The 15,324-nt window shown below is 45.5% G+C and overlaps 1 protein-coding gene across 2 annotated transcripts; it reads right to left on the bottom strand.

The window, feature by feature from the left end:
* Positions 1–442: 442 nt before the first annotated feature.
* Cnih1 (cornichon family member 1) lies at positions 443–13,520 on the bottom strand. 2 transcript variants are annotated; one of them, XM_075949012.1, is made up of 6 exons: positions 13,329–13,520; positions 8,512–8,580; positions 8,232–8,279; positions 4,269–4,381; positions 2,903–3,046; positions 443–1,398 (listed from the first exon to the last, which is right to left on the bottom strand). In XM_075949012.1, exons 1-6 carry the CDS (start codon positions 13,407–13,409, stop codon positions 1,371–1,373), a joined length of 483 nt encoding a protein of 160 aa, XP_075805127.1. In that variant the 5' UTR covers positions 13,410–13,520; the 3' UTR covers positions 443–1,370. The 2 variants fall into 2 exon arrangements, with proteins under 2 accessions (XP_075805127.1, XP_075805128.1); XM_075949013.1 differs by lacking the exon at positions 8,232–8,279 and having other exon boundaries at positions 13,329–13,516.
* Positions 13,521–15,324: the final 1,804 nt, after the last annotated feature.

The raw sequence follows: 15,324 nt of genomic DNA, 5'->3' as shown, positions 1-15,324 counted from the left end.
GGCTTAGCACGTCATTTCCCATCACTTTCCCTTTAACTCAAGCCTCAAAGAGCCTGCTGGCATGATACAGCACTATTCAACAGCCAGCTCAGCAGGCATTTGCTGCGGAAGGCCTAACGCAGAAGAATCTACAAGGAAGAATTGCTGCTCCAGATGTGACACAAGAAGACAGGCACAACGGGGAGACTTCTGGGAGCTAGAGAACTGGCTAAGGTGAAGGGCATTACAGGAAAGCACAACACGAGCATCTGACGTCAACTGCCTGGACTCCCCCCAATGACAGTGATGGGCCTGTCTGTACCGGAGATCAGTGAGAGGACGATGGTCCTGTGTCTGCAGAGGGAGGACTCCCTCAGATGGAACAGTGATGGGCCTGTCTGTTCAAAACTCTTCAGACTTTGGATTCAGAAGTATTGTTTTAAGAAAACACACAATATGGTGATTAAATTTTAAAATGACATTATGTCTTTTATTATGACTGAGCATGAGGAACAGCCGCTGGTGATCTCAAAAACAACGAACCGGAAAGCATCTTCATCTCAGAGTTTATTGGGTTGCACCGAAGGAACAGCAGGTGGTTACACAGTTCTCTCATTCACTTTGGAAATCTAAAGTCCTTGCAAATTCTTAAGAATACCTTGACCACTGGATTAGAAGAGTAAGCATAGTATAACCAATTTCTTAGTAAATAATGTCTTACAAATAAAAATACATTTAAAATTGCTTTAAATGCATTCTTTACAGGTAATTCAGCATATGTTTGTATCACTTATGTTTAAGAATTAAAGCGAGTGTATTACTCTGATGGAAAGGAGGGAGACCCCTCTCTCATGCAATATACAGGGATACTATTCAAGTCGCCAGGGAAGGAAACCCCACTCTTCCTACTGTCATGCCCGTACATAATCATCTACAGCGATCAGTGCGGAAGCCCACGGCCTTCCCCACGAGTCAGATGTACATTTTCAGTTCACCAGAAGCACCTCATATCTACACTAATTTATCTTGGAGCCCAACGAGCCCTCTAAACCAAGCTCCCAAAGGACTCAGGGCAGTCAGTAATTAATGAAATCACTCGGAGGGTTATGGCTGTTCCTTAAGAGTGCAAGTTCAACCTGTCAACACCAGAGGTGATCATTTTATATTAATTTATACGTAATTCCATTTAAAGTCTTTATCCAAGTATAACATATGAAAACAGTCTTTCCACAAGCAAAAAATGTGGAAACATTTAAAAAATAAGGAGTCATTTTTTAAAGTAACTGATCAGATTCCATAGGCTACTCTTGGGAACAGGACCTTGCTGGATAGAATCCCTTCATCAGCGGCGTTTTGCATGCACTTAACTGGACCGATTCTTCTGTGTTGTTCTATGAGCTCACCAAAACATAGATCATGCTGAAACGAAGAAAGAAGCTGTTAGTTCAAACACTCCTGATCACAAAAACTAAGAGCACAAAAGAGCTGAGCCCGCTTTATATATTCTGCCCATACGCGGTATCACAGCATCATAGAAAAGACATTGCCAAGTTCAGTGTGTGGTTTTAAGTTACATTTATGGACTTTTGCCTACTGGCCCCGAATCTTTTCAAAGTTTAGAAAGCAGAACAGTGTGACTGAGCACTCAATGAGGACCAGTACTTAGAGAAGCCATCCAAACAGCGCTCTCTCTGGACCAGCATCACAGGAAGAGCCTCTCTGGAGAGCCGGCTTGGTGCTGCAGCTGCTCGTCCTCCCCAGGCATAACCTCACTCAGCCTCCAAGCACTCAGGGGGCTGCGCTTGTTACTGGTCCCATTCTATGCAAGGGAACCAACGGTCAAGAAAGGGACATTCCAATTATAGCCTAGAACAACTCTAAGCAACAGAAATGGAGACAAGAAGGTATACAACGGGGGGGGGGGGGTGTGTGAAAGGGGCAGTAAATACATGATTTAGGCTCACAAAGTAACAAGGGCAATTCTGTATCAACAGTGACTTTAGAAAGGAACTGAGAAAAGGCAGAGGAGGGGGAAATATAATCAAAACATAGTGTATGAAAGTCTAGAAAATAATAAAAACCATTTTTAAAACATGGGTCGGGGCACTGGGGATGGTACACATTGTTATCCCCAAAGAAAACTAGGAGGTGAGCAGACATGGACAGTTCTAAAACAAACATGTCCTGAGGAACACTGTCTACTGCGTGCATCTCTAATCCAAGTACTCATGCGTTTTCTTTCCGCAATACACTGTAAATGCCTAGTACAGTCCAGTAACCCAAGAGTTAGCTAAAACACTTAAGACCACTGGGGCCATGGTGGCGCACACCTTTTAAATCCCAGTATTTGGGAGGCAGAGGCAGGTGGATCTCTGAGTTTGAAGCTAGTCTGGTCTACAGAGCGAATTCCAGGACTGCCAGGGCTACACGGAGAAACACTGTCTTAAAAAAAAAAAAATTAAGAGCTTGAAAATTAGCAAGAAAAAGAGATGGAATTTCACCATTCAGGACCTAGTCATGGTTAGAGATGGCACAGCAGTAAAGGTAAGGGTCACAACCAAAAAGACTGAACCTATCATTATAGTTCACCTATGGGCAAAGACTTCAGGTGCACAGACAACAGCCTCTCAACAACCTAACACTTTGTTTGCTCTTTTCTATAACAGAAACTTATATGATTTAGAAAAAAATGTGAATAGAAAATTAACAGGTAATAAATATAAATTAACAGAACTTAGTCATTCCAACTTACAATAGCCAATTTTTAATACTTTTAGTATTTTATGTATTTGGGTGTTTTGCTTGCATGTCTGCCTGTGTGCCACATGTGTACAGTACCCCCCGAGGCCAGTAGAGGGCAATGAACCCCCTGGAACTGGGTTATGGGGTTATGGTTATGAACGCCATGTGGTTTCAAACTTACCCGTATAGGTAGTAAAAAAAGGCTAGAAGGTAAAAAGCTAGTTTGCACCATCCTTCCTTCTGACAGTAGGCTAGAATGTCTGCATTCATGATGGTCGTCGGGTCATAGAGTCCAGGGCCGCTCATCACCGGTCTACTCATGTACCTGAAGGAAACACAGTCGTTACAGAAGAGGAAGGTTTCTTCTCCGGCACTTGCTATGGGAGCAGTGCTCCAGACACATGGCACACCTTTGCTTGCAGGTCCAAATCCTTACTTTTACATCTAAATCTTAAAACTACAGACACTAAATAACAAGAAAGGAACAGCTACATCTGGTCTCTTGGAGCTCAGAGATGCAGGAAGAACAGGAGTAACTATAGAAGGGAAAGTTAGGTGTCTGCTTTCTTCTTTTTAAGATTGGTATCTATATTATGTGTATGAGTGTTTGCCTGCATGTATGTATGTGCATCATGTACACGTGTTTGCAGTGCCACAGAGGCCAGAAAAGGGTGTCCGACAGTTAGAAGCTACCACGTAGAACTGGGAACCAAACCCAGGTCTTCTGGAAGAACAGCTGGTGTTCTTATTGCTGAACCATCTCTTGAGCCCCAAAGTGTTTCTTTTTACTTTTTATCTCAACCTAACTTTACACTCCAAGAAGGAGCAGGGCCCTCCCCCAGAGTCTCCCCGTGTTACATCAGCCACACTGGCTTTGCAGCCCTGCTTCTTCCACCTCTAGCCACGAGTACAGTTTCTCTGAAAACTCCACTCGGTTATAGACCTAACAGCACTGTACACCGGAACAGTCTTAAACACGGCTCCTAAAGTGAGAGATAGGAGATTCTGATGTGCCCATTCAAACAAAGCTTTCAACTTATGGGCAATGGGGGAAAACTCTATTCAGGTCAGGCATTAATTGTGTAAGCTTATATAATAGATTTCATCTATAAAATGCTAAATGCTTTAAAAGTTATAAAATAAGGAATGAAAATTATAGTATAAAAAAGACAAGTATTGCACATTCGGGCTTCCATGACATTTAAAATGGCAGAACTAGGCTGAGCCACTAAAGGTTGTTGGTTGAGGGAGACAGCTTGACATTTGGCTCAGAAAATCTTCTGAGGCCAGAAGTGCTGGATCTTCATCTCTGAGTTCACACGTGCACATGTGCATGACAGACAATTCACTTATACACGTCAGACTTGTATGTGCTATGTCAAAGCTCCTTTAAGGACTATGGAAGGAAGCCCAGCAAGGGCACAGCGACCTGAGCTGAGTCAGTGCTAACTAACTCCATCTGTGTAGACATACAATAGTAAAGACGACCGGAGCAACCACAGCCAAAGTCAAAGTTAAGAAAACATTCAAGCGTATATAAGTATTACCTCCAAATATGATATGCCAAAAGGGGCATATTGAGACCCAGTGTGAGCCACTCTGCTGCACAGAGAAACATGACACAGAAGAAAGCATGGATGAGGTACTCTGGAAGGACAAGCTGAAAGGAAAACAAAGCAATTATCACACTGCCTGGCTTGCAGCTGCTTATCTGGAAAGCAAGTGGCAACCAAGCTTCCATTTTAAAACATCACTGTTTCCTAGAACTGGAAACCAACGATGCTACTGAGTCCTACCTCCGTATTTGACTTTTTACTGAAAGTGATTATAGCAAACTGGCCAAGGGATATGAAGCTTTTACTACAACAATAAGATGAGATATTTAAAACTCAGGGTCTTAGAGAAGCAAGTTAAACTGCAATTACCACCCAGATTGTTTGATTGTTTGTGAATCAAGTAGAATGCTTTTATTTCCATCATTCAGCAATAAGAATACAAAAATGAAATAATAACCAGAGCACATGCAACATGATAAAAATCCATAAAACAAACTCCCGTTTATAAGTTTACATTAGTTTTTAAGCCTTAGACGAAACCAAGACTGCTGCATGTACAATATTTAGCAAGTCACATCACTTTCCCACAGGCTGTGCAATGGAAAGCCAGCCAACATCTCAGCACAGCTGGGGAGAACACCGAGCCACACAATGCAAGGGACACATTTTCTGCAATGTAGGAGGGAAAAGACGTGATTCTTAACCATGAAGAAATTCCCAGGTCCCAGAGTTACCATTAGCCTTTGTGTTCTCTTATGCCTACCTAGCAACAAAATGCTACACGGCCGAAGACCAGTAGAATCTCAGACCTCAAAAAGAAAATAAGCCTTTTGGTAAGTAGTAACAAGGAAAAATTAATTCAAACGACATGCATTTATAAAATGACCAAGAGTTAATGATTTGTTTTAAATCACTCTTTATCCTAAAAGGTTCAATCTAATCCAATGAGTTATTAAATAAAATATCAAAACTATCTGAAGCTACTTCTGGCTCAAACCCCTAAGTCACAGCTGCAAAGTCCAAGTTATCAACTAACTAGCTTTGCACCAAGTTAAAACAGTGAGTCAGGTCCTTCCTGTGTAAGCCCTGCTGTAAAAATAAAATCATCCTGCATATTCAAGTCCATCTTCTAATAGCCCATATTACTTCTTCCAGCTGAAAGCCATACATGGTGAATTAACTTTACCCAGAGTTAGAAATCAAGCCCAGGGCGTGGCACATGTTCTGAGCAACACTCAGAACTGAGTTATATCCCCAGTCCCACCATCAGGTTTTAATCAACATTATTTTAAATAAAATCCTAGTAGAGTCAACTAGCCTAAGTCACTAACCAGATGTTTTCTACAAATTTAGGCAATAATAAGTAACTAATATAAGCCCCACATATGCATGCATGCATATTCACATATGTATGTATTGTTTTCAGGCTAAATTTCTATAGACAAGAAACTGTCAAAGGACATCTTTGAAACTCAGTAACCAGAACCAGAACGGACCAAGAAAAGCATGCATACAAGCTCCACTGGAGCTGCTCTTGTGACCAAAGTTTAATTAAAGGACAGGATGCTGCTCTAAACCCTGTCCAGCCTACTGCAGCCCTGAAGCCACTGAGGCCTAACAAAATGAATGACTTGGCAACTACATAGACTGAGGGGAGGAGAGCGGGACTGTGGAGTCACACGCCCCCCCACAACTCGCCCTTAGAGTGCACTACTCCTGCATTCTCCTGCAGCTTGACCATTCCAGCAAGAACTAGACCCCACTGTCGCTCCTCAAAAACGTCCAGAAACATCTATCACGTATTTCTCACAAAAACCTGAGCTCTCCAATCATTCAATTACCACGGAACTCATATTCTATGAATGACCCACAGCTCATACTAAGACTAGTATCCAGAAAAAAGTACCTCTTGCAAACATGGCTGAAATGATTCGGACTGAAACATGTACAACTGTATTCTCTTGTAAGTTTACATTTTTAAAAATAATACTTGTCTTCCCCCATACTTTGGCAGAACTGTCAAAACAAACTTAAATAGGGAAAACTGTCAGATGCACTGCTGTTCAGCCAATTATCGGCACCCTCTCCAAAACACAGCTCTTGGGGCTACAAAGACGGCCTTTCCCCTCTGGGAGCTGCAGGCGTCCAAACACATGTCTTTTCTCAGTATGAATTCCTTCCCATTGAGAGAAGTCAGAAATCACACACTATATTCAATGATGAAATCTGTCCCTCTTAAAGTTACAATAAATTAAGAAAACACAGTTTGAGCTTCAAAAATTAGGATGTCTAGCTTGTAACTGTGGTCTCTGCCTTAACCTCTGACCTAGCATTGGTCAGAGCACCTGGACCTCCTAAAGCAACTCAATCAACTGTCCTACTCTTGAGAGTAACTACTCACCTGTGAATGAAAAACTCCAGGGAAATGCTTCTGTGCCGGGCCTGACACCCAGGGAAGTGTTCATTTGATTCTAGCTAGCAGCCTCACCATCTGAATATCGGAATTAACAAACTGCCGAAGAACATGAAATACTATTAACAGACCAAGAGATCCCAGCTGCCTGACTGCCTGACAACCGCTTTTAAGGACTGAGGCAAAGTGCTCTACAATGCACACCAGTTACGTTCCTACAGAAAACAGCTCTGGCGTCTTTCTTCTTTCGAGCAAGGGAGCCAGGAAATTAAAACTTGGGATTGTACCTACATGGAGCCTGACTGTAAACCGTCTCTGCAGACACACTGGAGGCCTACAAGGAGCCTGACTGTAAACGCTCTCCACAGACACACTGGAGAGCTACATGGGGCCTGACTATAAATGTTCTCCACAGACACACTGGAGAGCTACATGGGGCCTGACTACAAATGTTCTCCACAGACACACTGGAGAGCTACATGGGGCCTCACTGTAAATGGTCTCCACAGACACACTGGAGAGCTACATGGGGCCTGACTACAAATGTTCTCCACAGACACACTGGAGAGCTACACGGAGCCTGACTGTAAACGCTCTCCACAGACACACTGGAGAGCTACATGGGGCCTGACTGTAAACGCTCTCCACAGACACATTGGAGAGCTACATGAGGCCTGACTATAAACGCTCTCCACAGACACACTGGAGAGCTGCTGCACCGCTCACATTTACAAGGGTCAAGTGGCACACTGGCTTCTCCAAGTAAGAGCCTGATAACGCACCTGCGCTGGTCTCCTCCAGTCCTGAACCAGCACTGAGGGGTAACCCTGTTTCTACTATTTGCTGCCATATCACAAGCAGCTCTTCAATTTCTAACCAATTAGGCCAAATCAAACCCACAGGCTAGAGAATTTTCCTCAGATGCTAAAATGTATCTAGACTCAAACCAAAACACCACAGAGACACGTTACCAATAAATCTATCACAGGAGATTGTTTCAGAACTCTGAGGCAGATACAATAGACTGGGGCATTTATATACAAACTGCTAGCTACAAAATTCTGGCATCCTGAGGCATCACCACAAACAAGACTGTGCTCCAAGCCCAGAGCTGCAACAAAGGCTGAGACAGCAAATGCATGAACCCATTTATTCCACCAGCCACATAAGCAGAGATGAAAGCAGACATGGCAGCTAAGTCCACACTAGAGTCCATGTGTCCAAGTCACAGCCTGAGAAGAACTCCCCAGGACTAATGTTAAATCTGACATTGGCCGCCTTTCAAATACTGCACTACATAATTTAATATAGATGTGCCTATGGCCATAACATAAAAGAAGCATACGCATTTAACAGCTTTCCCTACTTGACTGGGCCAGCAAGCAAACATTTGCATAAAATATGAAGTTTCATGAAATCATAACCCTCAACAGGCACATGAACAAGCACACTGAGCAGAACAATACAGATACAAATGCCCTAGCCCACCCGCGAGATGATGCGGCATTAAAACACTCAACTTGTAAAAAAGCAGTACACACCTTTAGTGCAATTTTGACTCTTTTAATCTTTTTGACCTTTTCAACTGTCTTTGGCCGACAATGTAAAAAGCAGATTGAAAGAATGTTAGTACGGCAGCTGACATCACCAGATTAATAACACAACAGTCGAGTCTGAGAGCAAAGGGGACTTTTTATTGTGCCTACTTCAAGAACATTTGAGACAGCATGCTACTGAGAAGATTGGCCATCTTCAGGTTACATCAAGTTAAAAGCAAGTAAGTTTTTAAAATCTAAAGATAAACGTGATGTCATAACTTACAGGATTCAGGGTATTACACTGGTCTATAGGGTTCTTGTAATCAGTCTTCAGCTCATCAAATGCTATGATCTAAAATGAAATTACAACAGTTAGAACCACTCATTTTAACATACAGCGACAAGCCTGCCCCAACCATCAGAACATTGCAGAATAAAACAAAGTGAAACATTTTGGTTACCAATTTACACAAAAACTCCAATGTGCCAAAAAGAACAAGAATTAAAGCCCTGACAACATGCCATTGTGACTACAACGATCTGAGCCCACTGTGACCTCAAATTTCATTTTACCCAATGCTTCCAGTCCAGTTGTTTCCTCTATGTGCAAGAGCTCTTCCTACCTATACAGCTACTGGTGTGAAGTGTCCCTCATCCTGAAAACCCCTCTTCTGGTCCCACTCCCTCTGCAGTTGTTCCCTGACTCAAACTGTATCCTTGTGAGCATCTCTTCTCTGGCATCTCTCGCTCTGGAACACTGCATTTGCATGCAGATGTGCCTGCCCCCGGGACTGCGTGGGCCTTGGGGAGAAAGACCATTTTTAATTATCTGTGCAACCCTCTCCCTCGGCACAGTGCTCTGAGACTCTAAAACGGACTCCAACAATTCAATTTATTCCCAATCACATACACTGCTAAGGCTCATGCTTCTAAGTGAACACAGCATTGCACCTAAGTGTCTTAACATCCTTACACAGAACTGCAAAGTTAAAAATGTACAAAGAATCAAAGCTGAAGATACCCACCACTTTGTGGCATTAACTTAGGTGTCAGAGGTCAAATCAGAAGGCTTGTGAGGCCCTGTTGCCTCTCTTGCCTTCAGATGTGTATGGGACTGCTTGCAGTCATCAGTGATCAATAGTTACATATTTCTAGCTTTCACTGTCATCACTTTTCAGTTAAAATTCCTTGTTTCAAAAGAGTACAGGTTTTCTTAATCTCTAGACATATATAAAATTCCCTAGCCTTCTGTAATAAAAACTCTAAACAGCAATAGAAGGAAAAGTAACTGAAATATTAAAATGTAACATCCAAGGAAACCTGAAGATGAGAGGAGGAGGGGCATGGAAGAAACTAGAGGAGAGAAAAGAAATGGAGGGAAATGATATAATTACATTTTAATTTTAAAAATATAAAAAAAATAATTACTTAAAAAGATGGACGACCATTGGGCAGAGGCCCCTGCTCAGCCAGAGGCGACACCAGCCTGCGGAGCGCCAGTGTCTGCTGCCAGCAGGAGAGCTGAAGCTGGGGAAAGAGCAGAAATGGGGGCCTCAAACCAGGTGTGGAGGCAACAAGAGAATTCACATGTGACCTTTCCACCAGCCTGGAAACAAACTTTACAGAAGCCACCTACAACTCACACGTGGTGGAGGAAGAACAGAAGCAGCGAACTATGCTAAGCCACAATAAACACCCCGGTTTCCATGGAACTTTTAAGCACACCCTTCTACAGTCCTAGGATTACAAAAATAAAATCATCTCAAATTAAAAAAAAATTTAAAAATGTAATTTTCAGGGCAGCAAAGTTCTCACTGTGGACATCACTATGGCCCAGGGTATCAAGTATTAATTAATGCGCAGCACATTACTGAATGGATGGGAGCTTTAAAAGGAGGGGGAAAAAAACACTAGGCTAAAAATTTTAAATGTAAAGAACTCAACAAAAGGGATTTCCTTTGTCAATAATTTCTAGCAAAATAAATGTTGAAAATACAAATATATAGTTTGGCAGAAAGAAGCTTTGATCAGCTATAAATATTAATAGTCAGCTACATCAAATTATCCACGGATAATCCCCAGTCTACTCTAGTACAATAATATGATTATTGCATTTAGCAAGACTCAAATTAACACAAAACCATTTTTGGAAACAGGGCTTCATGTAACTCAGAATTCAAAGTAGCCAAGAAAGAGTTGGGGGACTTCTGGTCATCCTGTTACTACCTCCTCAGTGCTGGGATCATAGGTGTACACCCCTCTGCTGATCTGTGTGGTGGGATGGATGCGGTACAGCCCTCTGCTGGTCTGTGTGGTGGGATGGATGCGGTACACCCCTCTGCTGGTCTGTGTGGTGGGATGGATGCGGTACACCCCTCTGCTGGTCTGTGTGGTGGGATGGATGCGGTACACCCCTCTGCTGGTCTGTGTGGTGGGATGGATGCGGTACAGCCCTCTGCTGGTCTGTGTGGTGGGATGGATGCGGTACAGCCCTCTGCTGGTCTGTGTGGTGGGATGGATGTGGTACAGCCCTCTGCTGGTCTGTGTGGTGGGATGGATGTGGTACAGCCCTCTGCTGGTCTGTGTGGTGGGATGGATGTGGTACACCCCTCTGCTGGTCTGTGTGGTGGGATGGATGTGGTACAGCCCTCTGCTGGTCTGTGTGGTGGGATGGATGCGGTACAGCCCTCTGCTGGTCTGTGTGGTGGGATGGATGTGGTACAGCCCTCTGCTGGTCTGTGTGGTGGGATGGATGTGGTACAGCCCTCTGCTGGTCTGTGTGGTGGGATGGATGCGGTACAGCCCTCTGCTGGTCTGTGTGGTGGGATGGATGCGGTACAGCCCTCTGCTGGTCTGTGTGGTGGGATGGATGCGGTACAGCCCTCTGCTGGTTTGTGTGGTGGGATGGATGTGGTACAGCCCTCTGCTGGTCTGTGTGGTGGGATGGATGCGGTACAGCCCTCTGCTGGTCTGTGTGGTGGGATGGATGCGGTACAGCCCTCTGCTGGTCTGTGTGGTGGGATGGATGCGGTACACCCCTCTGCTGGTCTGTGTGGTGGGATGGATGTGGTACACCCCTCTGCTGGTCTGTGTGGTGGGATGGATGTGGTACAGCCCTCTGCTGGTCTGTGTGGTGGGATGGATGTGGTACAGCCCTCTGCTGGTCTGTGTGGTGGGATGGATGTGGTACAGCCCTCTGCTGGTCTGTGTGGTGGGATGGATGTGGTACACCCCTCTGCTGGTCTGTGTGGTGGGATGGATGCGGTACAGCCCTCTGCTGGTCTGTGTGGTGGGATGGATGCGGTACAGCCCTCTGCTGGTCTGTGTGGTGGGATGGATGTGGTACAGCCCTCTGCTGGTCTGTGTGGTGGGATGGATGTGGTACAGCCCTCTGCTGGTCTGTGTGGTGGGATGGATGTGGTACACCCCTCTGCCGGTCTGTGTGGTGGGATGGATGTGGTACAGCCCTCTGCTGGCCTGTGTGGTGGGATGGATGCGGTCTGAGATGTAGAGGGTTCACCAACCAAGTCGCATCCCTGTCAAGACTTTTTTTGATTGGACAGTTTCTTTCAAGTAAACTGTTGAATGGATCTCTGTAGAGCAATGGACACTAGACATATACTTGAAATTATTCCCCAAAGAGTACAGTAATTATCTGAACTAAGGAATCCCTGGGTCTAAAAGCTCTCCCCGGATCTGTGGTACAATCTCTCAGTCTGTAACAGTACTTAAAAGCATCTTCTACCTTACCTAGACAACTTCCTTTCTAATGAAATTACCCATTTTTTAAAAGTGCAGTTTGGGGGTTTCTTAAACATAGAATGTGGAAAATGAGGGGAACGCGCCCAGAACAACTCTCTTCTATTAATCTCCACCATCCCAAAGGGCATTTGTAAAGTCACATCTACAGAAGGGAAGGAGCCATGGTGGGGCCAGCTCGCATTCCTAAATGATCTCAGTGTTCTTCCACCAAAGGGCAGAAGATGCCATTCCAGTTTTTGGTTCCTACCAACGAGCGTTCGGAAGTAGCAGTCACTTCTGACCCAGTGACCAGCCTACACCAGGACTCCCCGCTCCACAAGGCTCTAAAATAGGTACAAGCGCACTGTTTAGCAAAAGCAACGGGCCCTGTGGGATCGCTCGACTTCTGAGACTTCTGCTACATCTTATTGTTGCATTTGGCCAGGCACACGATGGTGATGGAACCCGCTCCTTCATTCAAATTATACTATTATTCCAGAAGGTATTGGAAGGGTAGGAACAAACGAGATCAACTTTTAAAGATTGGTGATCTCCAGGGAGCTCTCAGTGCTAAGGCGATAGAGAAACTATCTCAACTAGAACTGTCAACGGGGCCTGGCACAGTTAAGACGCGCGTCCACCCTACAACGGTATGAGGAGCTGAAGGTTTCTGAAATTTTCAAAATCAAATTAAAACTCCCTCTATTAAATCAAGCAGCCCTGGCCACAGTGGTGGGTTAGAAGGTTGACTCCAGAAAAGCTCCCGCGATTCAAGTATGACTTAAGGGGAAAACTCGGAAATGTGGCCAACTTAGTAATCAATCCAAGCTGCTTCAAAGTCCACCAGGAGCCAGCATCCGTGCCACAGTGTCCTACTAGAAAAGCGCCCATCGGGTAGTGCTGCAAAGCAGAGTTGGAAATGCGGCTAAAGTAGCTTCTAACTCTCTGATTTTGGCCGTGCTCCAAGGAAGCCTTAAAAGGCAAGCTGTTTTTCAAGGATAAAAATTTGGAAAACTTCACACCGAGAGTCGCCGCTCGGAGCGCACTGGGCATCCTCCCGGATGGAGGACGCGGGCAGCCCGGGCGCAGCCACGGCGCCGCCCGGCCGCCCCGCCCAGCCCCGCTCGCGAATAGCGGAGCGCGGCCTGGGCCCGCAGCGGCGGCGCGGACACTGGGCTCCCGCACACCGGGCCCTCCGGACCCCTCGGCCGGGAGCGCGCAGCCCCGCGTTCGCCGCCCCTGCGACCGGGCCACGTCCTGGCGCGCGCCGGCCGCCGGGGCCCCCGCTCAGCCGCGGGCCCGGAGCCGCGAGAGGCTGCGCCGTCGCTCGCCCTCCTTCCCCCTGCCCCGGATACTCACGTGCCAGATGGCGAAGAAGATGAGCGCGGCGGTGAGCAGCAGTGCCAGCATATAGCAGAAGGCCGCGAAAGTGAACGCCATGGCCGGGGAGGAGCTGCCGGGCGCGCCGGGGCCAGCGGAGAAAGGCAGCGCACGGCCCTCTGGGTAAAACCATTCACTTCCCCCGGCCTCAGCCGCCGCCGCCACGGCCTCCGCCCGGCGCGCCTGCGCACAGGGTCGCCTGCGTGCGCGCCCCCTGATGGCCGGCGTCTGCCTAACAGTTCTGTTGTCAACAGTTGATCTAGTTTATTTGAACTGTCGTTAAATGAATGCCTAGTTTGTTCCAGAGACTGTTCTCCTGCTTGAGATGCAAAAATAAATTTAAAAGTGCCTGTATTGAAAGGATTTAATCTACTACCAGAAAGGAGAGACTAAATAACAATGTTATAACCTGTAAGCAGGTAACCGTGCGTGCTATGAAAGGTCATAGAAGGGCACCCAAACCTCCTCCGAGCGCCTATCCCTCCTTGAAGCTAATCTGAGGTTTTCGTGACGATAAGTCCAGACAAAGAGAAGGGAGCACTAGTAATACGGGAAAATGGTTCGAATGAGCAAAGGTAGAGATGGCAAAAAGGAAAGGAAAACTTGTGTGCAAATAGCATTGGGTCTGTTAGTGGAACTTGCGTGAAAGAGCAGAGAGAGGTCAATTCATAGACACCAAAATATGTTAAGTGCCGGAGCTCAGGTTATAACCAGACCCCCAAGGTTTTCAAACATGTTTGCTTATCACAGGATTTCAAAGATTTTGTTTTTCTCATTGCAAACCTGTAACATCATAAAGACCACAAATTAGAAAGTCAGAGGTGGAGAAAAAGAAACAAAAACAAAATAAAATTTCTCCAGAACAGAAGGTGTTTCACTTTTAATGGGGGCTGCAACCCACAGAAGCAATTCACCCTACTCCCTGCTGCTGGTGGAAGTGAAAACTACTCAAAACTTCTTAAGCAAGAAAGACTTGCCAAATCTGCGCTGGAATTTGCTCACACTAGCAAATGGTATAGAATGGTTTAGAAGGTATATCCAGTCTGTCTGAGAGACTCCCTGCAGTGGTAGACACTTGCCCTACTGGAACCCATCCAATACAACAGCCACTGGCTACTTGTAGATGCAGAGTGGCTAACGTGGGTAAGGAATTGAATTGTAAATTTTGCCTCATTCAATCAATTAAAATTAATTTTAACGCTACATTCATTTCTGTATTGTGTGAGCACACACCCATTGGTCTGTGGTGAGAGGAGGAAGCCCTGAGTGATTGTGTGCTATTATTGACATGGGCATGGCCATATCAAGTATTCTAACACCTCAGATCCACAGGAAAATGGCAAATCCAACCACACCTCCAGGCTCAGGGAAATGGCAAAGCCTTTCTCTGATCTGTGTGTGGATGCTCCTACCGAGGCTTACTAAACCAGCCTCCTTCAGCTGTATGCAATAGCTTCTTCTCCCTGTTTACTGTACAAAATAAACACACAGAGGATGTTGTGCTTTCTCCACCCAAGAACCCAGTTCACCTAATCCCAGCTGTTCTGTTCTTTTATTCATTTACTTGACACCCCAGTCAGGTCCATTCCTGGAGACCATGGAACGATTATTTATCGGTCAGTGAGCAAATTAGAGGAATCAGTTCTACCATGTGGATCCCGGGGACGGAACTCGAGGTTTAGCCAAATGCCTTTACCCACGGAGCCAACTCTCCAGCCCTCAGCTGAACTTCAAATACTGCACACAGCTAAGGTAGTGAACAGTAAAGGTCTGTATCACCAGGATATTATGGCATGTGAAAATTGTACGTTTCAGATAGGCTCTCTCCAGTCCTGGAGGATCTGATGCCCTCTTCTGGCCTCCATGGCACTGCACACACAAAGGACATGGAGGCAAAAGACCCATACACATAAACCGAAACCAAACCTTTAAAAGTAGTTACTGGCCGGGCGGTGGTGGCGCACGCCTTTAATCC

This window comes from Microtus pennsylvanicus, chromosome 15 (genome assembly GCF_037038515.1).
Source record: "Microtus pennsylvanicus isolate mMicPen1 chromosome 15, mMicPen1.hap1, whole genome shotgun sequence".
NCBI lineage: Eukaryota > Metazoa > Chordata > Mammalia > Rodentia > Cricetidae > Microtus > Microtus pennsylvanicus.
Note: the sequence above shows the minus strand (reverse complement) of the source record. Positions and strands in the feature narration are given on the sequence as shown.

Bases quoted from the DNA above. Each gene is read 5' to 3' on its own strand.
- Cnih1 (XM_075949012.1), bottom strand. From the start codon at position 13,409: ATGGCGTTCACTTTCGCGGCCTTCTGCTATATGCTGGCACTGCTGCTC. The intron at 8,280-8,511 runs GTAAGTTATGAC...TGTCGGCCAAAG, and splicing joins AGTGTAATACCCTGAATCCT to ACAGTTGAAAAGGTCAAAAA. The intron at 3,047-4,268 runs GTAATACTTATA...TGTTTCCTTCAG, and splicing joins TTGGCATATCATATTTGGAG to GTACATGAGTAGACCGGTGA.